Source organism: Podarcis filfolensis (genome assembly GCF_964270895.1).
Source record: "Podarcis filfolensis genome assembly, chromosome: 13".
Classification (NCBI taxonomy): domain Eukaryota; kingdom Metazoa; phylum Chordata; class Lepidosauria; order Squamata; family Lacertidae; genus Podarcis; species Podarcis filfolensis.
Window position 1 is genome coordinate 12855590 of NC_139615.1, and position 26884 is coordinate 12882473.

The 26884-nt window shown below is 40.5% G+C and overlaps 4 protein-coding genes across 4 annotated transcripts; 2 read left to right on the forward strand and 2 right to left on the reverse strand.

Moving 5' to 3' along the window:
• Positions 1-194: 194 nt before the first annotated feature.
• LOC310747335 (olfactory receptor 11G2-like) lies at positions 195-2716 on the forward strand (the record flags this gene model as incomplete). Its single annotated transcript, XM_083581701.1, has 2 exons — positions 195-1121; positions 2675-2716. 2 exons carry the CDS (start codon positions 195-197, stop codon positions 2714-2716), a joined length of 969 nt encoding a protein of 322 aa, XP_083437827.1.
• Positions 2717-4003: 1287 nt separating this feature from the next.
• On the reverse strand, positions 4004-4963 carry LOC310747336 (olfactory receptor 11H6-like; the record flags this gene model as incomplete). Its single annotated transcript, XM_083581702.1, has 1 exon — positions 4004-4963. One exon carries the CDS (start codon positions 4961-4963, stop codon positions 4004-4006), a length of 960 nt encoding a protein of 319 aa, XP_083437828.1.
• Positions 4964-10118: 5155 nt separating this feature from the next.
• Positions 10119-11069, reverse strand: LOC310747337 (olfactory receptor 11G2-like; the record flags this gene model as incomplete). Its single annotated transcript, XM_083581703.1, has 1 exon — positions 10119-11069. The coding sequence occupies one exon, from the start codon at positions 11067-11069 to the stop codon at positions 10119-10121; it is 951 nt and encodes a 316-aa protein (XP_083437829.1).
• A 9752-nt stretch (positions 11070-20821) lies between these two features.
• On the forward strand, positions 20822-26426 carry LOC310747092 (vomeronasal type-2 receptor 26-like). Its single transcript, XM_083581426.1, has 4 exons — positions 20822-21720; positions 22326-22553; positions 24214-24340; positions 24835-26426. Exons 1-4 carry the CDS (start codon positions 20884-20886, stop codon positions 25734-25736), a joined length of 2094 nt encoding a protein of 697 aa, XP_083437552.1. The 5' UTR covers positions 20822-20883; the 3' UTR covers positions 25737-26426.
• The last annotated feature ends 458 nt before the right edge of the window (positions 26427-26884 follow it).

Consider the following 26884-nt stretch of genomic DNA (forward strand, 5'->3'; position numbering starts at 1 on the left):
TACACTAACCCAAGCCAAACTATTCTGAATACATTTACCATGTTTACTTTTTATAATCAACTGTGATCTGAAAGAGAAGTTGGAAACATCACTTTTCCTTACTTTTCCTCTGTCTTTCAGTGGTAACAGAGAGACAAGAAGACAGACATAACCTCTATGCGGTTTACAGTGATCAGTCATCCATCTGATTCCAGATGGAGATGGACAATACGACTTCTGTCCAAGAATTCATTTTGCTGGGATTTGGAACTGGACAGCACAAACGGTTCCTGCTCCTCATTTTTTTCACCATTCTATACATGCTCACTTTGGTGGAGAACATCACCATTATCACACTGGTGTTTCTAGACAACCACTTGGCTCAACTTCCCATGTATATTCTACTGAGCAACTTCTCCTGGCTAGAGATGTGCTACGTATCCACCACTGTGCCTCGCATGCTTTTTGACCTAGCTTCCCCTCATGGGGTCATTTCTTTCCATGAGTGCTTCCTCCAGTTCTACATTTTCTTTTCACTTGGTTGTACTGAATGCTTCTTCCTCTCAACCATGGCCTTGGACCGGTACTTGGCTATCTGCTGCCCACTACGCTACCCACACATAATGTCCCCACACTTCTGCTACACTCTGGTAGCTCTATGTTGGGTTGTTGGTTTCCTGTGGTACCTTGTCCCAGCAGTTTTGATCTCCCTGTTGTCCTTCTGTGGATCTAATACCATTGACCACTTCTTGTGCGATCCTGGACCAATTCTGGCCCTGGCATGCCCTCCACTCGGAAATGCCCCCCTATTCAGCCAGATTTGCCTCAATGGTCTGATTATAGGCAATGTCTCCTTTGTTGTGCTGTCCTACAGCACTGTAATTCTCACCCTGATGAAAACCTCTGGCCAAGGTAATCGTAGGAAGGCCTTCTCCACCATATCATTCCACATTGTGGTGGTCACACTTTTCTACGGCTCGGTTGCAGGGATGTACTTGATTCCAGGTGGAGAAAGCCAGTCAGAGGTCACCAAGGCAGTGACCCTCTTCTACACAGCCATCACACCCTTTCTCAACCCTTTGATCTACTGCTTGAGGAATGATCAGGTGAAAGAGGCAGTGGGCAGGTTGCTGAGGAGAAAGGTGAGGTCACTGGGGAGAAAGCAAACAACTTAAAAAGTGGGGAGAGGAGGCAACAACAACAAAGCAAAGCACCCAAGTATGTACAGCTGATATGTACAGAGCTGTATAGAGAGAAGCAACTTTCTCTGCTGATGTGTTTTGCACAGCACACCAAAACAATCTAAGGTATGATAAGAAATCAGGAATGAGTTCATAGTTACCTGATGACCACATTCCCCGACAAGGCAGTTCAGTTCTTAGCTTTAAGAAGAAACCCGAAACCATTTGTTGGGATTTTTCACAATTTGTCTGATGGCCAGTTGCTAAATTATAATGAAATGAATCTCACCACCCATGATAACATCAGGGTTGGGAAGCCTATTCAGACCAAAGGCTGTGTTGCCTTCTTGTCAAACTTCCAGAGGAGCACATAGGAGTGGGCAGGGCCAGAGGTGAAAGCAGGCAGAGCACCAAATGTGAATTCTAGCTTTGTATTGTGGGTTAGTTTCCATACACATTCACACAACCTTCTCTGTTCTCCAGCCAAACAAGCAAGAGGCATCAGCTAAGTTCAAGGAAACATTCCATCAAGGGAAAAACACTTGGGGTGTGAAGCAGGGTTAGTGAGAGTGTGACTTGGGAAGAGGAGTGTGGCTGAGGACCCCCACCCCGCATTTGGAGTAAATTCTAATTATTTTCACTTTAATAACAAAGACAAATGTCATTGCAAAATGATGGTTTTTGGTACATATCTCCCAGGGGGTCTTATGGAAACACTGAGGATGTTGGCATAAAGCAGACAGGGTCACTGATTTTCTTAACAGATGCAACAGGAAGCAGAGATAGATGCTTTGTATCATCCTAGTGAGCTGTTATTGGATGAGAAAACCTCTGTCAATTTCTAGTTCTTATCACTTATGTTTACTCATTATTAGTCTTTGTTCCAAATCTGTGTATACTGTAATTTGTGGTGGGTGGGTGTTTTGCAGAGTCTCTTTTATTTGTATAAAGGGTAAAGTGATGCCACACTAAGAATAGGCCTGGTATTGATTGTCCCTTGAATAAATCTTTTTGGTGGGTTAACTGTTCTGGAATGGCTATAAGCCTATATAGATACAGTGGTACCTCGGGTTACAGACACTTCAGGTTACGGATGCTTCAGGTTACAAACTCCGCTAACCCAGAAATAGTACCTTGAGTTAAGAACTTTGCTTCAGGATGAGAACAGAAATTGCGCGGCGGTGGTGCGGCGGCAGCGGGAGGCCCCATTAGCTAAAGTGGTACCTCAGGTTAAGAACAGTTTCAGGTTAAGAGCAGACCTCCAGAACGAATTAAGTTCTTAACCCGAGGTACCACTGTATAAACATACACACAAACACACTCGTATCCAAGCTTAGGTCTTTCATTGTTGTGAAGTGATCCATCTGGCTGCAATATAAGCATGAATGGTTTAAAATTGTGTATATTGTGTAATATTTTGCAATTTTTCTTAATAAAAAAATCATTTGAAACTGTGCTCATTGTATATTTATAGATTTGGATTACATTTTAAAAAGTTTCTTTGTTGTAAACAGCTTCAAGATCTGCAGACATCAAGTGATGATGAGGTGGACTAAATAAATAAATAAATAAATAAATAAATAAATAAATAAATAAATAAATGTTAATAATTCGTTAGATATAATATCCATGTTAATGTAGCCAAGTACTCTTTTCTATTTGCTCTATATCTTTAGATGACCTCAATAAGTGCTTTCATACACTGTAGATGTTAAACAGCACAGAACATAAGAACTTTACTGGATCAGTCCAGGGGCCCATGTAGACTAGCATCCTCTTCTCACGGACCAAGCAGATGCCTATGTGTAAACACACAAGCAATTCACCCCACCGGTGTCTTCCAGCAACACAACAATGTAGGGAGACTGTAGCCACAATGTCTAGCACCCATTAATAACATTATTATGATTTTTAGTAGTATTTTAAATTTGTATACTGCCCTTCATCTCAGGCACACCAAGTTGGGCACAACATGGGGGGGGGGCAGGCATTCCACATACATGATGTCATATGTGTGATGTATCCTCCCGGTCCGGCCAGGCCTGCTGGGATAGACAGGTGTCCTTTTGAAGATCGCCAGAGTGCAAATCTCTACATAAGTTTTAATTTTAGTGCATGCATACAAACATTACATGTTATGCACCTTAAACTTTAACCTTTACCCCCTGCCCCCCACCCCACCTCTTGTTTTGGAGGGAGCTTTTATCCCCCACCCATCCACTAAATTTTATATACTTTGCCAATTATCCAGATACCTCCCTTTTGTTCATTGGGGTGGGTGTGATTTGGTTACAAAACAATTGTCGCAGCCCATCCCAAGTTCAGCACTTGAAGGAAACATATTCAGAGCAAGACTGAAGGTAGAGAATGTTTCGAGTTGTTCTAATTATCATTATATGCACTTTTTTATAATAATCAGGCAGGAGTAACAGAAAATGATGGGCTTTATTTAAACTAGCTGGCATTCTCTTTCTCTCCCTCCTGCTTGGTCTCTGTACTGTTTGTGCTGAGCCACTTGCTGGTAGCTGCTTCCTTAATCTGTGCTTTCCCTCTGGGGCACTAAGTTTCTGTCTTAACCCTCTTGCTTTGTGACACATTCAGGAAATACCATTTTTGAATATTCCCTTAAGTAAAACAAAGACAAAAACAAAACCATGCTAGTATAAACCGGCCAATGCATCATACTTCTAGCAGCAAGAATTTCATGTAAAAAAAATAATATTACAGAAATGTGATACACCCATCTGCTATAATAAGTGCAACAGCCCATCCTACCCCAATTTTTATTGGGGAAGGCTGGTGTTCTGCTTCTCCTTTTTTTTTCTTCCAAAATTTTTACACTATCAATATTCTCCAGGGCACCAACATTTCTCCATTCTCTTCAACAACCTCCCTGCTGCCTCTTTGATCTTATCATTCCTCAGACAGTAGATCAGTGGGTTGAGGACAGGTGTGACAGCAGCATAAAAGACTGTTGCTGCCTTTGTGACCTCTGAGTTGCTTTCTCCACCTGGAGCAGCTAAGTATACCCCTGCCACAGAACCATAAAAAATCGTCACCACCATTAGGTGGAAGAATATGGTGGAGAAAGCCTTCTTGTGACTTCTTTGGCTAGAGGTTTTCACCAGAGAGAGAATCACTGCACCATAGGACAGGATGACACACAATAAATTACCCAAAATCACAGCATTCACGAATATCTGATAGATGAAAGGAGCATTTCCTAGTGGGGGGCAGGCCAGAGACATAAGTGGCCCAGGATCACACAACAAATGGTCAATAATGTTTGGTCCACAGAACGACATCTTGGAGATCAAAGTCACTGGGACAATGTTCCACAGGAAGCCAAGGATCCAACAGGTAGCCATCAGGGCATAGCAGGCATTCTGGGACATAATTTGTGGGTAACGCAGTGGGTGGCATATGGCTAAATACCGATCCAAAGCCATGGCAGAGAGGAAGAAGTCCTCAGTGCAACCAAGAGAAAAAAAGATGTAGAACTGGAGGAAGCAAGCCTGGAAAGAGATCTTCCCATGAAGGGTTATTAGGTCAAAGAGCATGCGAGGTATAGTGGTGCTCACATAGCATATCTCCAGCCAGGAGAAGCTGCCCAGAAGGAGATACATGGGAAGTCGTGACAAGTGGGAGTCTAGAACGACCAAGGTGATAATGGTCATGTTCTCAGCCAAAGTCAGCACATAAAAAGCGGTCAAAAAAATGAGGAGCAGCAAATGCTTCTTTGGCCCACCTCCAAATCCTAGCAAAATGAATTCTGTGACATCAGTCCCATTGGCCATCTCCATCTGCAATCACAAAACAGAAACACAGTCACATACCAAGAGCGAGTATCATCTCCCTGTCTGCCTGTAGACTCAGCAAGCTTATCATTTGAGCACAGTGTGTGCTGAGAGAATAAATCCTTACGCTGAGAGGAAAACACTACCACAAACCATTGTCTCCCTCTCTGCTTTCATTGAAAAGCAAAGACTAACCAGGCACGCTGCTTTTAAGGAGGGCAGCAGAATAGTCCGCCTCCTTCATTTTAGATTACATATACTTATTCTTGAGATTACATATCAGTTATGAGGCATAACAAGTAATTGTGCTGCATCCATTTAATTTGCATTTATTTATTGAGGGAAAAATCATAGGCCACTTAATCAGAAGATTCTCTAAATTATGAACATAATAAAGTAGTCAATAGCACATAGATAAAGACTTAAAGATAAATATACAGGTAGGTAGCTAAGTTATAGCTGAATTATACCTCTTAGGACCAAAATATGTAAAGTTTCAGAAGAATATAGGAAGCTGCCTTATACCAAGTTGGGCCATTGCTCCTTTATCCTCAGTATGGTCCACACTGATGGGTAGCAGCTTCTGAGGTTTCCAGTGCGGTGCCCCAGAGATACTCTGTATGCAAAGCAGTTGGTCTACCATTGAACTATGGCCTTTCCCAAGTATTCTAAACTTACCTATGACCACTAAAATGTGCACCACCATATCATTATCAGAATGGTATGTGAGAACATGGAATATCTAAATGGCATTTCCCAGATTATGTTGGACTCCCCACTCCCATCAGTTCCAGCCCAGATAACCAATGGTCCAGGTTCATGAGAGTTGTAGTCCATCATAATCTGAAGTGCATCCTGTTGACTACCTATGTTCTTATTTCTTTGAAACACCCTTGTAGTCCATAGGAGTGGACTTCCTTAAGCATCTGTCGTCATCAACATAGCCATTTCTTTTTAAGTGTGTAGGAATCTAGGGCTAGTGTATTGTTTGTTTGTTTGTTTATGTATTATGTAATTTGTGTTCTTATTTTGTATTTTTTGTTGTTGTGAACCATCCCGATTTAGTAATAAATCAGGGGTGGACAAGTTTTAGCACTCTGTATGCTGTTGGATAACAACTCTGAGGATTTCATCTGAGAGCCCTGTACTTCTCTCTCTCTCTCTCTCTCTCTCTCTCTCTCTCTCTCTCTCTCTCTCCCTCCCTCCCTCCCTCCCTCCCTCCCTCCCTCTGAGACCCTCTTGCATTATGATGATGATGATGTTGTCGATGTTGTCGATGTTGTTGTTGTTGTTGCTGCTGCTGCTGCTGCTGCTGCTGTCATTGTTCTGTAAGCTTCTCTGGGATCTTTTTTAGATTATGAGTGTGGTAGAAATGGTATAAATAGATAAGTAAGTAAGTAAGTAAGTAAAGATCTTTCTCTCCTACTTTCCTCTTTGTCTCAGATGATGCGCCATATTGATGTGTCAACATTTCCTTGCCCATAATCTTTCTGAATAGGGCTACCCATTGAATTACATCCCCTCTGGTCTCTTACCACAGTCTCCTTTGCCTTGTTAAAGGTATCAATTTATGTACTTCAGTAGCATGTAAGAAGTCAATCCCTCCAGCAGAAGGCTCACCACCTTGGCTGTGTCGGAGTTCACAGATTGTGAAAAGAAATATATAGTTGTTTCCTGTGTCTTTTAGAAAGAGATGGTAGACTTGTCTGTGGACTAACGCTTGAATGATGGTGTTAAATATTCAGCAGCCCTTGGAGATGTGTCTCTAAGGAATGTTCTCATTATCCACTAAAACAAACTCTCTTTTGGGACGGAACATCTTCATTTGCTATACTGAAACATGGGTAATTCCACAGGCAATTGTCTGTTATTTTGAGTTGAAGACACCCAACTGTTCAGGGTGGTAAAAACAAAAGGGGATTGTGAGGAGCTCCAAAAGAGTCTTTCCCCACTGCATAAATGTGCATTAAATTGAGGAGGGGCAGAAATGTAACTCAGTGTAAATAAGAGTAAATTGATTCACATTGGGACCAAAAATCCTAACTTCACATACACACTAATTAGGTGTGAACTGGCATGGAAAGAGATGTTGGCTTAATAGTAGACAGCTTGGTGAAATTGTGGAGCCATGTGTGGCAGCTGTGAATTAATTTCATGTTAGGGATCGTTGGAAAAGGGGTTGAAAATAAAACTGTCAATTTATTGAAGATTTGCAGTACCTAATCTTAAGTGGCGTAGAGAGTCTGCTCATTTATGTAATATTCTTTTGAACCTGCAAGCTTCGGGTTCCAAAATTTAAAATGGATGATGGTAGAGTTTGAGATTTTCTACAATCACTCCCTTAACAAAAAAACAACAGCTATGTACTAGAAGCATAATCAACCTTTTTGAAGTCAGATTTGATGGTATGGAAAGAATGGAAGGCAAAACTGCTATCTCTTGATGCACCCCTATTCCCAGTAACGAAACACTTCTTATTCTGCAGAGCAAGTAGATCATGCTCATTCACCAGATTGGAATCAATGGGGTTTACAAATTAAATGATTTTTTTAAAAAAAAAAACCCTAAAAAAACCCCTTACAGCTCCAGAAATTAACTTAATATTGGGTGACATACCCTGCAGCTGGCTATAGATTTACCAGGTTATACACTTTCTAAAATAATCAAGTATATCAGCTCAGGCACCATGCAACCGAAATAGTTTTGAATAACTTGAAAGATCCAAGCCTCTATATATCTGAGCTATAATGCTGGCAATGATGAAGTCTCCTGGTTGATAAAACTTGTGAAGAATAGGAAGAGAGTTGCTGACACTGCATTTGATGTCAGGTGTCTTGTATGCCACCAGAGGCAAAAAGAACAGGACTGCCAGTGGCAGTAGCTTCTGTGAAAGAATTCCTTCTCTACACCCATTCTGTTGCCTCCACATTATACCTAACTGGGTTCTGTGCTGAGTCCCACAGCCTGATTTGAATGGCCCCACACAGGATGATGTGTGGCTCAGACTATGCCTTCTAAAATGTCCATGATCTGATTTACAAAGCCCTCAGACCAAACTAGATGGGGATAGTTATTGAATCCTTGTATCTTGTAGTTTTCGTCTTGGTTACCACAGCTGCCTTGAGACCGGAAGAAGTAGTAGCATGTAATCACAATTAATTAGATAATTATAAGTGAGATAATCACCTATTCAGAATTACAAGATTAAGATTAAGGCTTTCTGGGAGATGATCTATAATGAAATGAAAAAGGTATTTAAATATACCTTTCTGAAGAAGCCAGAGGCCTTTCTCCTGGGCATAGTCGGCCAATTGGTGCCAAAGAAGGATAGAACGTTTTTTATGTATGCAACAACAGCAGCAAGAATACTTATTGCAAAGTATTGGAAGACACAAGATCTACCCACCCTGGAAGAGTGGCAGATGAAAGTGATGGACTTTATGGAATTGGCGGAAATGACTGGCAGAATCCGAGACCTGGGAGAAGAGTTGATGGAAGAAGATTGGAAGAAATTTAAAGATTATTTGCAGAAACACTGTAAAATTAATGAATGTGAAAATGATGCTGGATTGGAAATAAGTGGTATTAGCAACAAAGTTAATAAGAATATGCAAAAATGAATTGATAATGGATGAAAATACAGAGTTATAAAATGTTAAGATATAGAGCTAAGATAAATGAAAGAGGGTAAGGATTTGCTGATTTGATTATTCAAATGGGAATACAAGAAGGGGAGGTGTGAGGAGGTCAAAGAAACAAGCAAATGAGTTTTAAGTTATGAAAAATGGAATTGTTTTTAATTTTTCTTATTTTTTTCTGTGCTTTTATCTTTATTTTTCTTTTTTTCTTTATTATATGTTTTTGTATTTATGTTTTTGTAAAACTTTAATAAATATTTTTTAAAAAAACAACAACAGAATTACAATTTCTGTGAGACATTCATGCGTGGTTAAGTTCTCTTGGGTGGCAAGAGATACCAAGGTTCCTGCTGACTAACATCAAGAATGAAGGGTTTCTGTATAATAAGATATTCAGAAAAGAGCATCACAAGAGAAGTCTGCATTTGACAGACATTTTATGCATTCATGTCTGTTCATTCATTTATATTATTGTCTTTTTAGCTGTTTTCAGAAAGAACAGGCAACAGGTGTGCATCATAGATCAGAACAGAGGAAGAAAATCTGAAAGCCCTGCTTTGATTTGCTATGGAACAGGCACGTAATATTTTACATGTTGTTGTTGTTGTTAACGTTAAGTTACTGATTCTCATGGCTTTATTGGGTTCACAGAAGGACAACTTGGATATCAAAGACACTGGGATAAGAAATCAACAAAATCCAACAAGCAGCCACCAAGTCATAGCAGGCAACTAGGGACATTTTTGGGGTGGGGGCCCTTCCACATAGTTGGTACATATAAGTACATGTGGTGGGACTGCTCATAGAAGGCTGAATGTATTCACTGAGAGCTCTTTGACAACCAAACAATTACCCAATAATTTCACCTGGCACTTTTGTATCTATATGCGGTAACAAAATGAGATTTGAAAAATAAAGAACATACTTATCATCTCTTAACAGCAGTCCGGGGCTCTATTGCCAAATCCTGGAAGACCTTTAATCTTAATCATTTGGATTGTTGGTATTCAAGGTTTTGTCAAGTTGCCCTTCTTGAACTAAAAGTATCTAAAAGGCAGAGTTTGACTTAATTTGTGTGTGTGTGTGTGTGTGTGTGTGTGTGTGGCATGATTATATTTTTATACAAATACTGAGGCACATGGTCACTCAGTGCCATTAGTATATGCAAATGGCTGGTTCATTTAAGGCTATATAGAACATTTAGTCTTAAAAATAATAGAATTCACAGCTGGAGAAATCTTTATTATTTGAAAAGGAAATCTTTGTATGAATTAATTCTTTATCATCCCCTTGAAGCAATGTTGTATCTTTGTACTTTTGTCCTTCCAGCCTGTGATGCATGATGGTTTAAATATTGGATTTTTTTTTTGTTTTTTTGCTATGTTGCACTTTTTAAGTAACTAATCAATACAATTTTTGAAAAACAAAAAATAGAATATGAGTTTTATCTCTTTGGGTGACTGGTTGGGTCTTCCACTTCATTTTCTTCTTTCAACATCTTCACACCATCAGTGTTCTCCAGTTCACCACCATTTTTTCATTCTCTCGAACAACTTCCTTGCTGCCTCTTTCATCTGATCATTCCTCAGGCAGTAGACCAGGGGATTAAGGAAAGGTGTAATGGCAGTGTAAAAGAGTGCTGCTGCCTTTCTGACTTGGCTTTCTGAGTGGCTTTCTCCACCTAGATCAGCTAAGTATACCCCTGCTACAGAACCATAGAAAATAGTCACCACTGCTAGGTGAAATGATACTGTGGAGAAAGCCTTCCTACAACTGCCTTGGTTAGCAGTTTTCATCAGAGTGAAAATCACAATGCTATAGGACAGCACGATGCAGGATAAGTTGATGAAAACCACCGTTTTCACAAAAATCTGATGGATGAAAGGAACATTTCCTAGTGGCGGGCAGGCCAGAGACAGAAGTGGCCCAGGATCACACAACAAATGGTCAATGACATTTGGTCCACAGAAGGACAACTTGGAGATCAAACTCACTGGTATAATAAACCACAGAAAGCCAACAATCCAACAAGCAGCCACAAGGGTATTGCAGGCACTTTGGGACATAATTTGTGGGTAACGTAGTGGGTAGCATATTGCCAAGTACCGATCGAAAGCCATAGTTGAGAGAAAGAAACCTTCCATTCCACCAAGAGAGAAAAAGACGTAGAACTGGAGAAAACAAGCCTGGAAGGAGATTTTCCCATGACGGGTCACCAGATCAAAGAGCATGCGGGGTACAGTGGTGGATACGTAGCACATCTCCAGCCAGGAGAAGTTGCTCAGAAAGAAATACATGGGAATTCGTGACAAGTGGGTGTCTAGAACCACCAGTGTGATAATGATTATGTTCTCAGCCAAGGTGACCACATAAAGAACAGTCAAAAAAAGGAGCAACGACAAATGTTTCTTTTGCCCTCCTGCAAATCCCAGCAAAATGAATTCTGTGACATCAGTTCCATTGGCCAACTCCATCTGGAATTACAGAACAAAAACACGTTTGCATTTCAAGAGCAGGTATCATTTGCCTGTTTGACTATAGGCTAAGCAGGTTTGCCCTTTAAGGGAGCGGTATTAACGGAATAATTCATTTTCCACCCCCAATGTGTGTTTTGGATCCTAGTGTTGGATTCAGACTTACAGTAAGTCAGGTTTATGCATGCAGAGTTATGTTCATAGGAAACGTCTTCAATTCACTGGTTATACTCTAAACAGAACAGAACCTATATATTATTACTCTTCAGAAACAGCCCCTTTCTGGATTCTTTATTACACAATAGAGTTATGTGCTTTAAATATGCATTGGATGTGTTTTAAAAGTGTGGTCTGCACCTTTTCTAAATGTGCTTAGGAGTCCAACTATGCATGTTCCTCTGCATTAAGTGGTGCTTACTTTGGAGCTGCAACGCTCTTAGTGAGACCTACTGAACTAAAGGGCTCATCCACACTTCTGCTGGTCCTGTGCCTAGAAAGCACAGGTCTGAGTGGTTTTGTGCTTGTCTCGTGCTTTTTGGGCATGAGTCCTAGTAGTTTTGCCTTTGCCCAGGTTCTTTCCCTTGGAAAACCCACTCTTTAGCACTAAATCAGAGCAAACGTCAATCCATAGAAATCCTGATTGACATTTGATCCCATTCAGTGGTAAACTGCTGGTTTTCCTGGGGGGAAATGGTAGACCAAGCAGAAGTGTGCATGAGTCCTAGATAGGGCTTCCTTCTGAGTAGACCTTTCTAAGACTCCAACCTATTGGATTGGGTGCAGTTGGAGGAAAAAAATGAGTGGTAACCACTCTACACTCATTGTTTTGTTTTATTTCAGATTCCCGCTCTACAAAAAAGCAAACCTTCAGTGATTGCTCCTGGTTGCTTTTGTAGATGTCAGAAAACTGCTTTTTTCTCTCTCTCTCCTGCCCCTCCACTTGCCTCTAAACCCCTTTTTGCCCCAACTGCTGCAACACTTTCTCCCCACCAGCTTTACCATGTGAAAAGCTCATCCATACAGTCATTTAATGTGAAAAGAAGAAGAGCAGGAGGAGGAGGAGTTTGGATTTGATATCCCGCTTTATCACTACCCTAAAGAGTCTCAAAGTGACTAACAATCTCATTTCCCTTCCTCCCCCACAACAAACACCCTGTGAGGTGAGTGAGGCTGAGAGACTTCAGAGACGTGTAACTAGTCCAAGATCACCCAGCAGCTGCATGTGGAGGAGCAGGGAATTGAACCCAGTTCACCAGATTATGAGTCCACTGCTCTTAACCACTACACCACACTGGCTCTCAATAGTACTCTTCCTGTACTTCCATTAATTCTCCATAGTCCATGTCACTCTATTCCAAATTGGTGCTTTCCCACACACTTCCCCTCCCTCAAACCAGATTTTCTTATACCAGAATACTCCAAACATAAGAAGGTATGAGAAAATCTGGATTAAGGGAAGGGAAGAGTTTGGGAAGGCAGCAATGTAGATGAGGACATCATATGGACAATGGAGAATTAATGGACGTTCTTACTATCCATATTAAACAACAGTATGGATGAGCCAAGAGACATTCCTGTTTCTCCATCATATGATATGAAAACAACTACAAAGCTTTCTAAACCAGAATGAAGAAGCAGCAAATTCATGAAATATGAACAACTGTGAACTGGTATCAGAGGAAGATCCCTGGAACAGCGAGTGAAGATGTTTATTATAGCAAATCGGATTCTTACCTTCATGCGACCCTCGCCCACCAATTTTGACACTGCACCCATGCAGACCCACCTCGCTTTCATTCTTACCTCAGTCTCCTTTGACTGATTCTTTGCCTCCATCGCATTCAAAACATTGAACCATCACCCTGAAGACATCTCATAAATGTTGTGTTTGTGTGCTCACTGTCCTATGTGTCTTATGGTGGAACATGGAGGGAAGAAAAAGTGGGCCTGTTCACATATCACAGTTTTGATGCATCTGACACATATCTAATTAGTTCATGGGAATGAGTACCTCAATAACAATGTCATTAGTATCCGCTGAAACACTGATTGCCTCCCTCTGGCATACTGAAGCACTGGGGAACCACTGCACATAATTGCTGTTTTTCTGGGCTCAGCTTCCTAAGCATGGACGTGTTGAAGCAAACCAAATGGATACAGTGTGTTATGGGAGAGGTTCCATGGTCATCCGGAATTGTGACAGAAGGGGTATTCTGATCCCAATCACGTCCCATAGAAAGAAATTGTCACAAGGGACTGAGGGAAAGAGCCTCCCTTTCTGGAGTCTCATGTGGATATAGAACCCTTGGTTCAACATCTTTGCTTTCCTTTTTGGGCTGCTGGTGGTAGGGATAAATAAGCAATGGTTTTAGAAAGAGGGACAACACAGTGGTAGGAAGGCTAGTCTTTATCTTTTCTTTTCCCCCTCCCCTTTGAAACATCTACATGTAAGAATGAACAAATCTACTGGGTCAATGATTTCATATATATATATATATATATATATATATATATATATATATATCTGCTTTACAATTTCAAATAAACATTTTACAGACTTCCAAATGACTTCCCTTCTTCTCTTTCCATGGTTCATTTTACATATCTTACATCCCTGCACATTTTATTATAACCATTCAAATCAGTTTTCCACTACAGTGGTACCTCGGGTTACATACGCTTAAAGTTACATACGCTTCAGGTTACAGACTCTGCTAACTCAGAAATATTACCTCGGGTTAAGAACTTTGCTTCAGGATGAGAACAGAAATCATGCAGTGACGGCGCAGTGGCAGCAGGAGGCCCCATTAGCTAAAGTGGTGCTTCAGTTTAAGAACAGTTTCAGGTTAAGAACAGACCTCCAGAACGAATTAAGTTCTTAACCCAAGGTACCACTGTATTATGTCCCTCAAGAATTATTTAGATATTATAAAGATTGAATTTCATGCTTCCAGCATTTTCAGCTATACACACTTATTTTCCATATACTCAATAAACTTTTTCCAATCTTCCTTAAACGTATATTCTTCTTGCGCTTTTATTCTATATGTTAAGTCTGCCAGTTGTGCATATTCTGTCAACTTAGTTTGCCAATCCTCTTTAGTTGAAACACCACTCACTTTCCATTTTTGGGGCTAACAAGACATGAGCTGCAGATGTTGAATACATCAATAATATTTCTGATAACTAGGAATTTCAGTTTGGGTTATCCCCAGCAGAAAGGACTCTGGGTTTAGGGGGAAAGTAATATTAAACATTTTTTTTAGTTCATTATAAATCATTTCCCAATATTCTTTTACCTTTTTACATGCCCACCACATGTGAAATAATGTTCCCTCCACACCTTTAGATTTCCAACACTTATTAGATTCTGTCTTGTAAATCTTAGCCAACCTGCTTCGAGTTAAATAACATCTATGAATCATTTTCAAATAGTTCTCTTTCAAAGAATAACATGCTGTAATTTTCAAGTCACTTTTCCAAAGTTTCTCCCAGAGGTTAAGATCTATATTGTGTCCTTTATCTATTGCCCAGTGCGTCATTGAAGCTTTAACAAGCTAATTTTTGTTTCCCATTTTAATAAAAGATTGTGTATTTTAGACAAAAGTTTATCTTTGTTTTATAAAAGTTCTGTTTTGAATTTTGAATTGTGAGCTATGGTCCAAAAAACAGTTCTTTCTGTCTAATTTAAACATATCATGTAACTGATGATATTGCAACCAGTCTGCAACTTGACTACTTAGGTTTTTAATTGGTTTCCGTTTGGGTTACACCCCACCCACCCCCATCCCAGTAAAATCCAGCAATTCCCTGTAAGTCACTTATTGTCTATCCATATTAACTCTTTAATTGTAATTGCCTTGATAGGAGAAAGCCATAAAGGTGATTTTCTTTCCAGCAGTTTTTATATTTCTCCCAAACTCTATACAGATTCTTCCTAAGAATGTGGTTCATAAAACTCTTATAGGGGCTGGTAGTTTTGCTTTTAATCTGCTGTGTTTTCTAAATGTTGTTGACTGCCTTGAAGAGTCGAGTAAAAAATGGGATATAAAATAAAAAGCTATGGAAGCCTCTTCCCCTACCACCACTGAACTCTAAACATATTCAGTAAACATATTCTTTGATTATTATTTTTCCAGACATGGATGATTGTTTTCAATATCCAGAAGATCAGTACCCAAACATTGGCCAGGATATATGTCTTCCAAAATATATTAGCTTCCTGTCTTATGATGAACCTCTGGGAATCAGTTTGGTCACTTTTGCTCTTTTATTGACTTTCATTACAGCTTTGGTGCTTAGGATCTTCATCAAGCACAAAGACACTCCCATAGTCAAAGCCAACAATCGGACCCTCACCTATGTTCTCCTCATAGCCCTCATTCTCTCCTTTCTTTGTCCTTTGCTATTCCTTGGCAAGCCCACAAAAATAACCTGCCTCCTTTGACAAACTGCTTTTGGAGTGATCTTCTCAGTAGCAGTGTCTTGCATCTTAGCAAAAACAACTATAGTGGTTCTAGCTTTCATGGCTACCAAGCCAGGCTCCAGAATGAGGAGATGGGTGGGGAAACATCTGGCCATCTCCATTGTTCTTTTCAGTTTCCTCATTCAAATGATGATGTGTAGTGCCTGGCTGATAGTTGCTCCCCCACTCCCTGATTTAGACAAGCACTCAGGGACTAAAGAAATTACTGTATTTTTTGCTCTATAAGACTCACTTTTTCCCTCCTAAAAAGTAAGGGGAAATGTGCGTCTTATGGAGCGAATGCAGGCTGCGCAGCTATCCCAGAAGCCAGAACAGCAAGAGGGGTTGCTGCTTTCGCTGCGCAGTGACCCCTCTTGCTGTTCTGGCTTCTGGGATTCAGAATATTTTTTTTCTTGTTTTCCTCCTCCAAAAACTAGGTGAGTCTTATGGTCTGGTGCGCCTTATAGAGCGAAAAGTACGGTATACTGGAATGTAACGAAGGATCAGTCACCATGTTCTACTGTGTCCTAGGCTTCATGGGAATGCTGGCCCTTGTCAGTTTCACTGTGGCTTTCCTAGCTAGGAAGTTACCAGACAGTTTTTAATGAAGCCAAGTTCATCACCTTCAGCATGTTGGTGTTTTGCAGTGTGTGGCTGTCCTTTGTTCCAACCTACCTGAGTACCAAGGGAAAGTACATGATGGCTGTGGAGATCTTTTCTATATTGGCCTCTAGTTTTGGGTTACTGGGCTGCATCTTCTTCCCCAAATGTTACTATATCATTTTGGTGAGGCCAGAGTTAAACAGCAGAGGACAGCTTATTATAAGAAAGCATTAAAGAATGAACAAGTCTATTTGACAAAACTGTTCCCCAAAGCCAATACAGCAGCCCATGTAGCTGGTCTCACTGGACTTTCCCCTGACAAAGTACTGTGATACCATCAAGGAACACAGACACCTATGTGGGCATGAACCGTAGCAGAGCCACTCTTCCAAGTTTATTCTTCTCTGAATTTGATGTTCTTTCCCCCTCATACTAAAGTTTAAAAAGGAACACTTCTGTACAAATATTTTAAATTATGAATTAAAAGCTAAGGGTTGCATTTCAGACTACTAAAGATATTGTTGTAAAATTCATCATATTTTACAAGTGATTTAAAAACAATGGAAGCATAGTTCCAAGTAACTACTATGTGTAGGGTTGCAGTCATGCCACATGGCTGGTGTGAATCCAGGTCTGCTCATCCTGACTACACCATACTACATTTTGGGATCTCCACTGGTTACAAGGTCTTCTATTATGAACTTCTAACTTCTAACTTCACCAATACACCACTGGCCCCTTATTATCTAATGAAAGGAGATTAAAAATAACAGTCCTGAATATGTGACAAAGACATTTCCTTCAGCAATTCCACAGGGAATCCCTAAAACTGAATACCTACATTCCTCCTTGGTTATTAAAAGGGCTATAATTAAATCTGCTGCTCCTCAAAGATCCCTCTGGATTTTCACTGGCAACTGGCAACATAACACAAAGGATGCTGCAACTTAACCAGAATTACTTAAAAAGAGTCTGGGATACTCCCAGATTGCATCCTCTCAGGAAACTTAACTACCATTCAAATGAGACAATTTTTATCTTGGAGAAGCTGATTATACTATTGCCAGAGAAATCATGGTTTCTGCATAGAACAAACAGTTGCCCTTGTATGAATGGTGGTTTTAGTGGTCTTGCTGCTGAAACTGATTTCTTACAATGTATGTCAGGCTCACATAGTAAAATGCAGGCTCCAAAGTCCACACCGTCCACTTCAAATGTATCATCAGCCAGGAGAGTTCCTCATTGGTGGCATTGTTTTCCATGGTGGCTTCATCTCCTCTCCAGCAACATTCACTGAGGAACCCCCACCAGCGCTGCCTGAAGAGCTTGTGTAAGAACTAAGCCACTCATTCATTACAGTACGGGAAAGATCAAACCAAGAGTTGCAGCCTCAGCATAATGGCTGAGGCTGCAAACTTCTACCCATTGACCTAGGGATAAGCACTTTTGATTTCAGTGGGACATATGCTGATGTAAAAATACATAGGAATGTCTTCTGAATTAAGAGAATACTCTAGAAGCTCCCATTTCTTGATAGGGAAATGAATATAAATGTATTGAAATGTATATATATTTATGTGTCTGAGATAGCCCCTTTGAACAGTTGGTTTTGATAGACTTTATCTGAACAGGAGTGTTAGCGAAAATGAATTAAAAAAACTTTACAGAAGCTGAATGCTCTTATTGTTTCATTTCCTGATCGTAGGCTAAAGCTTGTTTCACAATGATGCCATATAATTCTGTGAATTGCAACCACCAAATCTGCCTCATGAATGAGGAAGGGGTCATTGCAGGAGAGAGCTCAGACACTTTGTAAATGTCAGGAAAAGACTTCAGATGTTTCAGGGAAAGACCCCAGGGGTTCCAATGTTCCTATGGGCACCACATTAGTAACCCCTGGTCTGGATACCATTGGCCTTAACAGGTCTTTACTGGGACAAAACTAACAAAATGAATTTCAGTAGGGACAAATGTCAGGTGCTGCACTTAGGCAGAAAAAACCAGTTGCACAAATATAAGATGGGGAACACCTGGCTTGCCAGTAGTACATCTGAAAAGTCTGCATCAACAGAAGCATAGTGCCCCAATAAAAACACACACAGAGAACAGATCTCTTCTGCGCTGCGCAGAACACACCTGGTGTATTGTGTTCAGTTGCGTTCAGCACAATTTAAGGATACTGACAAGCTACAACATGTGCAGAAGAGGTTGACACATATGATCAAGGGTCTGGAAGCCAAACCTTATGACAAAAGGTTGAGGGGTTTGGTATGTTTAACTATGAAAATAGGAGACTGAGGGGATATAGGATAGCCATTTTCAAATATCTCAAGGGCTGTCACCAGGAAGATGGAGCAAGCTTGTTTTTTCTTGCTCCAGAGGGTAGGACCCGAAGCAATGGATTCCAGTTGCAAGAAAGGAGATTCTGTGTAAACATGAGGAAGAACTTGCTGATTATAAGAACTGTTCAGCAGTGGAATGGACAGGAAGTACTATTGTTAATCATATCTGTTCCTTCTGATACTGTTTGCAAATCTCATTCTAGGGTGGTGCCTAAGCTTTACCAGCACATCGTGGCCTTGGCATTTGCAGTCAAGGAGATCAATGAAGACCCTCACATCCTACCCAATATTACCTTGGGCTTTAACTTATATGACAGCTATAACAATGCAAGGAGCACATATCTTGCCACACTGCTGCTTTTAGCCATGGTGGAGAAATTTGTCCCAAACTATATATGTGATGTTGAAAATAATCTGGTTGCTGTCATTGGGGGACTTGATTCTGAAATCTCCTTTTATGTGGCAACAGTTTTGGATATCTATAAGATTCCACAGGTAAGACACCCATGTACAATACCTCTCTTAGCTTGCATAGAGAATGAGGCTGAATTCACAGCACCAGTTCAGAGTGTGTCACCAGTTCAGGGCGAGGATGAAATTGGGGGCAGAACCATGCACACCACCCTCACCAGCCATTTTTGGATTTACAGCATTTCCTGCTTAACGAGAAGGGTATCTGAATTGAGTTGCAGAGGAAGCTGGGGAATTGCTTCTAGGATAAAAATTCACAAGTATTTCCAAGTACAATAATTATTTGCCTTCACCACACCACACCCAATATGTGAATGTTTAGGGGGAAAGGGCTTTGAAATTAAACACACTCTGGAGCTTTGGCAAATTGCAGATACTGCCCAGTTGTGCAGGAGAACAGCAATAGTATTGAGCAGCTGGTTCCAAAGTGAAATAAATGTTCATAGATGAAGTCTAAGAAGTCTTGAAAAAGAAAAGGCAGAAATGGCAGTTCTGCTGTGTGTTGGGGTATGTGCTTTGTGAAGACAAAAGACGCTCCAGAGAAGAAATGTGCATCTGACCCAAGTTGCAATTCTGATGTGGTTGCAGTAAATAATGTCTAACACAGTGTTAGGCAATCCTTTGTTTAGGACATTGTGTGTCCCTATGTTCAGTTTAACCCTGCCAAATTGGGAAACTTTTTTTTAAAAAAAGAATATAGTAGGGAAAATGCCCCCTCTCTGCTTAACAGAACAAAGTGGGCCATAGATATTGGTCATAACATCGACTTTGTAAAGTGGCAAGAATTGTGGAACGTAAATATGAAATTTACAGCGTGTATGGTACTAAGGGAGAACCTCTGGAAGATGATTTATAGGTGGTACCTTACACCAGTGAAGCTAGCTAAGATCTATAACCTGAAGACTAAGAAATGCTGGAAATGTGGTAAGGGGGATGGTGAATTATACCATATGTGGTGGACATGCAGTAAAGTAAAAGGCTTTTGGGAACTGATTTACAACGAACTTAAAAAAAATTGTAAGTATACGTTTCCCAAAAAACCTGAAGCTTTTTTACTAGGAATAGTTGATAAAGAAATCAAAAAAGAGGATAAAAATTTGTTTCTATGTGCCACAACGGCCGCTAGAACCATGTTAGCCCAAAACTGGAAAACGGAATTAATACCTTCCATAAATGACTGGCAGATTAAGATGATAAATTATGCTGAACTAGCTAGATTAACAGGAAGACTAAGAGACCAAGACGATGAGAAGTTTCATGAAAATTGGAATAAATATCTGGTATATATAAGAGATAAGTATAGAACCTCGATGACTCTGGCAGGATTAGAACAACTCTAACAGTGTTTGACAAATGTGCAAAAGAGATAAAACACGTAACTTTTGAAACTATCTGATACTTACCAACGAAGTGAAGGGAAGTCCAAGGCTCGGCGGAGCTCAAAATAAGTTTGTATTATGTATATGATTTTGGTAACAGCAATGTTATATGCAACTTATGTAATCTAGATTGTATATATGTATAATTATCGAAAACAAATAAAAATTTATTTGCGGGAAAAAAGAACAAATGTTTAACAAGCAGGAATGGGAGATGACCTCAGTTTTCAGCCCATCTGCATGTGTGTCTTTTGTATAAATGAGAAAGGGCATGCAACCCCTGGTGGGTGGCAAAGGGCATGTCTGACTGACAGGATTCACCACATAATAATGTATATGAATACAGTGGTACCTCAGGTTAAGAACTTAATTCGTTCCGGAGGTCCATTCTTAACCTGAAACTGTTCTTAACCTGAGGTACCACTTTAGCATGTCTGACTAACAGGAATCACCACAAAATGTATATTAATAGTTTGAAAGAACAATGCAAATATTACAGTGTCTCATCTCTTCCTCCATTCCCTCTTTAGCTCATTTATGGATCTGCTCCAGTGATGAATGATAAAAGCCCAGGGCTTCCCTTCTACCAGATGGCAGCCTCAGAAGCCCTTCAGTATGAGGGAATTCTCTCTTTGCTTCTGCATTTCAGGTGGACGTGGATTGGAGTCATTGCAACAGACAATGAAAATGGAGAAAGATTTGTGCAAACCATTTCCCAAATGTTTACCAAGAGTGGTGTCTGCTTTGCATTCCTAGGAAGGATCCCCAATTTTAGTTTTATTTCTGAAGTTGATGACATGCTACGTCAGGGGGCAATAATAAGCCAGAAAATTTTTAGTAGCAAAGCTAACGTAGTGGTTGCCTCTGGAGAATCTTATTCCATGGCAACTTTTAGATGGCTTCCATACATTTCAGAACATGATGACATAAAAAATAATGTAAAAAGTAAAGTATGGATAATAACAGCCCAGGTTGAGTTTGCTTCATTTGTCTATCAAAGGTACTGGGATTCGGGAATATTCAGTGGCGCTATAGCCTTTGAAATTCACTTTAGAAACCCACCAGGATTTTATCAGTATGTTCTGCACAGAAACCCTTCCAGCACAGATGGGGACGGTTTTATCAGGGACTTCTGGCAACAGACCTTTGAATGTGTATTCCCAGATATCACTGCAGACAAGGTGGAGGGGAATATTTGCACCGGAGAAGAGAAGCTGGAGAGCCTTCCTGGATCCCTTTTTGAAATGAGCATGACAGGCCACAGTTATAGCATCCACAGTGCTGTCTACGCCATGGCCCATGCCTTACATGCCATGTCCACTTCCAGACTCAGGCACAGAGGAATGGTGTACAGAGGGAGAGGGAAGAATCCAAATCCACAGTTTTGGCAGGTAAAGGCTGAACATCCTCAACTGGCAAAACCCAAAATTTATAATTCTGCAGACAGAGTTGGTGATATTGTGCTGCTTGCAATTGGCAGTAGACCCTATAGGGAAGTGAAATGATGGTTGTGTCCTTCTTTGAGCAGGTACTGCCCTGTGTTTGAGCATAAAGCATCTGTATGAGAGAAGCTTTGCAGCTTAATGAAATCCCATGCCATTCATAGATAGGAAGCTGTGGTAACGGTTGAGAGAGATTTTCATCATCCCCTCTATCCCATATCAAACAAATCCTTCATTAGAGCTGGTGGTAGCACACCACTGCAGTGCCTTATGTGATGTTCAGGGAGAGGGATGGAGGGAGAGGGGGGGAACCTCACTACCTACACCTATTTAACTTGTGGACACTCTGAGGATTGTAAGGAAGACTGAGAGAGATGCATGTGTGTGAAAGAAAATTGGTTGACTCTCTCCATGCTTGGACCTGAATCCACTGACAGTTGACTGAATCACCCCCACCATTTGCTGTAGGTTCTTCCAACAGGGGAAAAAATTTCTCCGCCCTGCATTAGACTGCAGTCTTTTCCAAACAATTGCCTTTTCTGCTTTCAATCTAGCTCCATCACTTTCTGAGAAGTGAATCGTTTAACAATACAGCAGGAGATGTGGTCTTCATCAACCAGAATGGAGAGGCAGCATCTAGCTTGGATATTATCAATTGGATTATATTCGCCAACCAAAGTTTGCACAGAATGAGAGTTGGGAGGATAGATCCACAGGCTCCTCCAGACCAATCATTACTCCTTGATGAAGATGCCATCGCATGGCACAGTTGGTTTAACCAGGTAGGGTTTCATTGTTTGCTAATTCAAAAGAGAGTCAGTTTTGAATAAGCAATCATTATCCACCAGCATGTTTTCTCACTCTTTTCTGAGCTGCTGTTGAGGAGTGGTGTATGACCAAAGCATCAAGGTACCAGATTAAGAGCCGAAAGCTTACTGCTAGAAGCCACACAAGGAATAAAGGCAAATATTTTATTAAGGGGGTTACAAAACAGAAGAACCATTTTACTACAAAATACAGTTAAGCAAGTCTAACAGTGTGAACAGACTTTAGGAGGATCCTAGTTCAGATGAAAATAAGAAAAGCTAGGTTTTCTCACCCTAATCCCAACCATTCACAGACCCCACTACAAGCTACATCCAAGCAAATGTGGTTTTTGCATCACACATTCATCATCTGAATGTGGGTCATTAGGTCCAGGTCAAATTTTTCTATGAAAAGACCTGGAGACAGGAGGGAAGGTTTTCTATCAGTCAAATAAAGCCTCTGGGTTCATTTCCTCATCACAAGAGGGTATACATGCTCAGATACCATGAAGCTATCATCTTCACGATAATTTTCACCTTCAAGCAACCTTACATCAAAAAGCGCACACAAGTGGTAAGTTGGACTCATTAAATGGATTATCCCCCCCCCCCCCCACTGCAGGACTTCAACCAGAATCCTAAGTATAAAATAAAACTACTGTAAAATAAACCAAAGAAATTGGGATTGCTTTACACTTATTAAATACTGATTTCTGACTGAGTGAAAAATGATGTATGAATTAATAAGCCCCAGGACATTGTCTTTCCTGCTAGAAAGTTGGGGAAAGTATGCATAATAATACCAGAGGATGAAACTGAGAACAGATAGCAGCAGGTGCAGGAGAACACACATCTTCTCAGGGTGCCAGTGGAAGAGGTGGAAGGAGGAGAAGTGGTGGAGAATGAGAGAGTGAGGGAGCGACATGAGAGCAAAAGTTGTGAAGAGCAAGAAGATAGAGCATTAGAAAGGGATCGGTCTTTTAAAAAGAGTTATCTCAAAATATGTATTCAAAAGCATTTTTTTTTCTTAACATGCTCAGAATTGTGTTGCAGCATGCCAAGGAGTGCCTTGGGGCTTTGATAGCTTCCTTCCAATTCATGTATTTGTCCAGAATATTTTTGTATTGGAATTCATGAAGATTGTGTTCCTCAAAAATTAAAAACAACACCAACTATAATACCACCCCCAATCTTAGTGGGGTTTTCCAGCCACTCTGGGTAGTATTTTCGGAACTCTTCTCCAGGCAGCATCTGATGGGTCCAAGAATAGATGTACTCACCGGCACCAAAATCAGTTCTAGAGCTGTCTACCAAGTGGCCAAGATACTCAAAAGTAACAATTATAACAAAATTAACAGGGAAACTAGAATAACTTCAAAGTGTACCTTAATGGACAAAGCAATCTTTGCAGAACAGATGGGGCACCGCACATCCTAGAGCAATATAGAGGGAATATAACATAATTTCAAACATTACTACTAATAATAAGAAAAGAAGCAATGGCTCTTCGTATAGGAATTACACATTACTGAAAGGCTGCGTCAGTTTAGTAACATAGGGAAAGGTCCAAGAACCTAAAGGGTTCCAAATTCATTAGTCTCTTGATGAACCTTCTGCTGTTTCATTTATGGAATAGACTCAGCCTCTTTCTGTCTGTACTGAGAGATGTCTACCAGGATTCAGCAAGAAAGTGAAGGAGGGAGAGCCACCTTGCTGCTACGATTGCATCCCATGTGCTGAGGGGAAGATTGCAAACCAGGATGGTAAGAGAAATAAATAGTTAAATAGATCCAGACTCAGTACTAAGCATTGAAAGCTGCTGTAAGGATGGATGACTTAATTTTCAAAAGAGGAGATGATCTACCGTGTGTGAGATCCTGCATCTTTGTGATCATTGCCCTTCAGATAGCCTTAATATGTTAATCTAATGAGAATGACTATGCATTGAGAGTAGTTGGATAGTATGTGGTTCAAATCAAATCTAGAAGGGGCTTTTCATTCCTTTTGACTTACACAGGCTACACCCAGGCTAGTGTAATGATACATTCCAAAATCATGAGGAGGAATGGCCCTGGCTCTGCAATTTACAGACCAATAGCTCTGAACCGATTAAATGCAACAATACCATATTACAGAGCATCAGGCAGTATTAAATGTGTTTTAATTTGAGCAGAGCTCTTTTCTTCTCAGACAGAAAGTCAACATTTCAGGAAGCTGACGTGATATGAACTAAAGGTCATTTCCTTATTTTTTCCAGATATGAATGACTGTTATAAATGCTCAGACAAACACTATCCAAGCAAGAACCGGGATGCATGTCTACCCAAGGATATAAGCTTCTTGTCTTATGAAGAACCTTTGGGCATCAGTTTAGCCTGCTTCTCTCTTTTCCTTTCCCTGATCACAGTTCTGCTACTAGGTATATTTATGAAGCACCATGACACACCCATTGTCATTGCAAACAACCGAAACCTCACCTACACTCTCCTCATCTCTCTCCTGCTCTGCTTCCTTTGTGCTTTGCTCTTCATTGGCCGACCTGACAAGGTCACATGTCTCCTCCGGCAACCAGCTTTTGGTATCATCTTCTCAACCGCTGTTTCTTGTGTCCTGGCAAAAACCTTCACGGTGGTTTTGGCCTTCATGGCTACAAAACCAGAATCCAGGATGAGGAAATGGGTGGGGAAAGGACTAGGCCACTCCATTCTCCTTTCCTGCTCCATAGTCCAAGCAGGGATATGTACTGTGTGGCTGGCAACCTCTCCCCCCTACCCAGATGTGGACATGCACTCTGTGATGGAAGAAATTATACTAGAATGTAATGAGGGGAGTGTGACAATGTTTTACTGTGTCCTCATCTACATGAGCTGCCTGGCAACTGTGAGTTTTGTTATGGCTTTCCTTGCCAGGAAATTACCAGACAGTTTCAATGAAGCCAAGTTTATCACTTTCAGCATGTTGGTCTTCTGCAGTGTTTGGCTGTCCTTTATCCCTTCCTATCTGAGCACCAAGGGAAAATATATGGTGGCTGTGGAGATCTTCTCCATCTTAGCCTCTGGTGTTGGGTTGCTGGGCTTCATCTTTTCCCCCAAATGTTACATAATCATTCTTAGGCCTGAGCTGAACAATAGAGAACAGCTAATAAGGAAGAAAAATTAAATAAATAATAACCTGTCCTTTGCTGTATCTTGTGCTTTTTTCTTTGTGTGCAGTAGAATATTTGCAAACATGTGTTCAGCTGCTGCCTTACATAATTTTTTCTAGATGTTTTTTCTAGATTTTCCTCGTGGTGATTGATGTTAGGCAATCATCGATATTGACTATTGAATTCACTATGGAAAAAAGAGTGAACAGCGGATTAACCCCTGATGCTCTGAAAAAGCAATTTTCTGAGTTGGGGAACCAGGAAGCTGTCAGCTCCCAGGAATCCTGACAGAGTTAAGAGAAAGTTAAGAGTAGAAGAACCATCATCCTGCCTCATTTTCGGATATATTGAATAATTCCTCAATGTTCAAAAAGTCACATTGTCTCCTGATTTTGAAGTGGATGTTAGAATGCTGAAGACAAACGTACAGAATTCAAGGGACACTGTCATAATGTCTATTTTGTCTCTTCCTTTCTTAATGTGGGTGAAGGATTCCAGTTATAGGGATGTTCACCACATAAATATGATGTACACTCAAGAATTCATATTATTTCCATATGACAGTATCAACTCATTCCTTCACTGCAGAGAAATAATTATGAAATAAAAGCTCCACAACTTATGTTTGGATTGTATAAAAACTACTTTAACACTTACTAACATATATATCCCATTTCCATATGTAATGATCACTGGAGTTCAGGTTATAGCTCCCGTTGCTCTGTCCCAGCTTCTGCCAACCTAGCAGTTCAAAAGCATTCCAGTGCAAGTAGATAAATAGCTACCACTGTGGCTGGAAGTTTTGGATTACTTCTAGTTTTGGATTACTGGGCTGCATTCCCCCCCCCCCCCAAAATGTTATATCATTTCGCTGAGGCCAGAGTTAAACAGCAGGGGACAGCTTATCATAAGAAAGAATTAAAGCATGAACAAGTCTGTTTGACAAAACTGTTCCCCAAATCCAATAGAGCATCCCATGTAGCTCTTCTCCCTGGACTTTCCCCTGACAAAGTACTCTGATACCAACAAGGAACACAGACAGCTCTGTGGGCATGAACCATAGCAGAGCCATCCTTCCAAGTTCATTCTTCTCTGAATTTGATGTTCTTTCCCCCTCATACTAAAGTTTAAAAAGGAACACTTCTGTACAAATATTTTAAAT

Excerpts from the sequence above, each read along its gene's own strand:
- LOC310747092 (XM_083581426.1), top strand. The coding sequence starts at position 20,884 with ATGAATGATAAAAGCCCAGGGCTTCCCTTCTACCAGATGGCAGCCTCA. Across the intron at positions 21,721-22,325 it reads CAAATCCACAGTTTTGGCAG|CTCCATCACTTTCTGAGAAG; the intron begins GTAAAGGCTGAA and ends CTTTCAATCTAG. Across the intron at positions 22,554-24,213 it reads GGCACAGTTGGTTTAACCAG|ACTCAGCCTCTTTCTGTCTG; the intron begins GTAGGGTTTCAT and ends TTTATGGAATAG.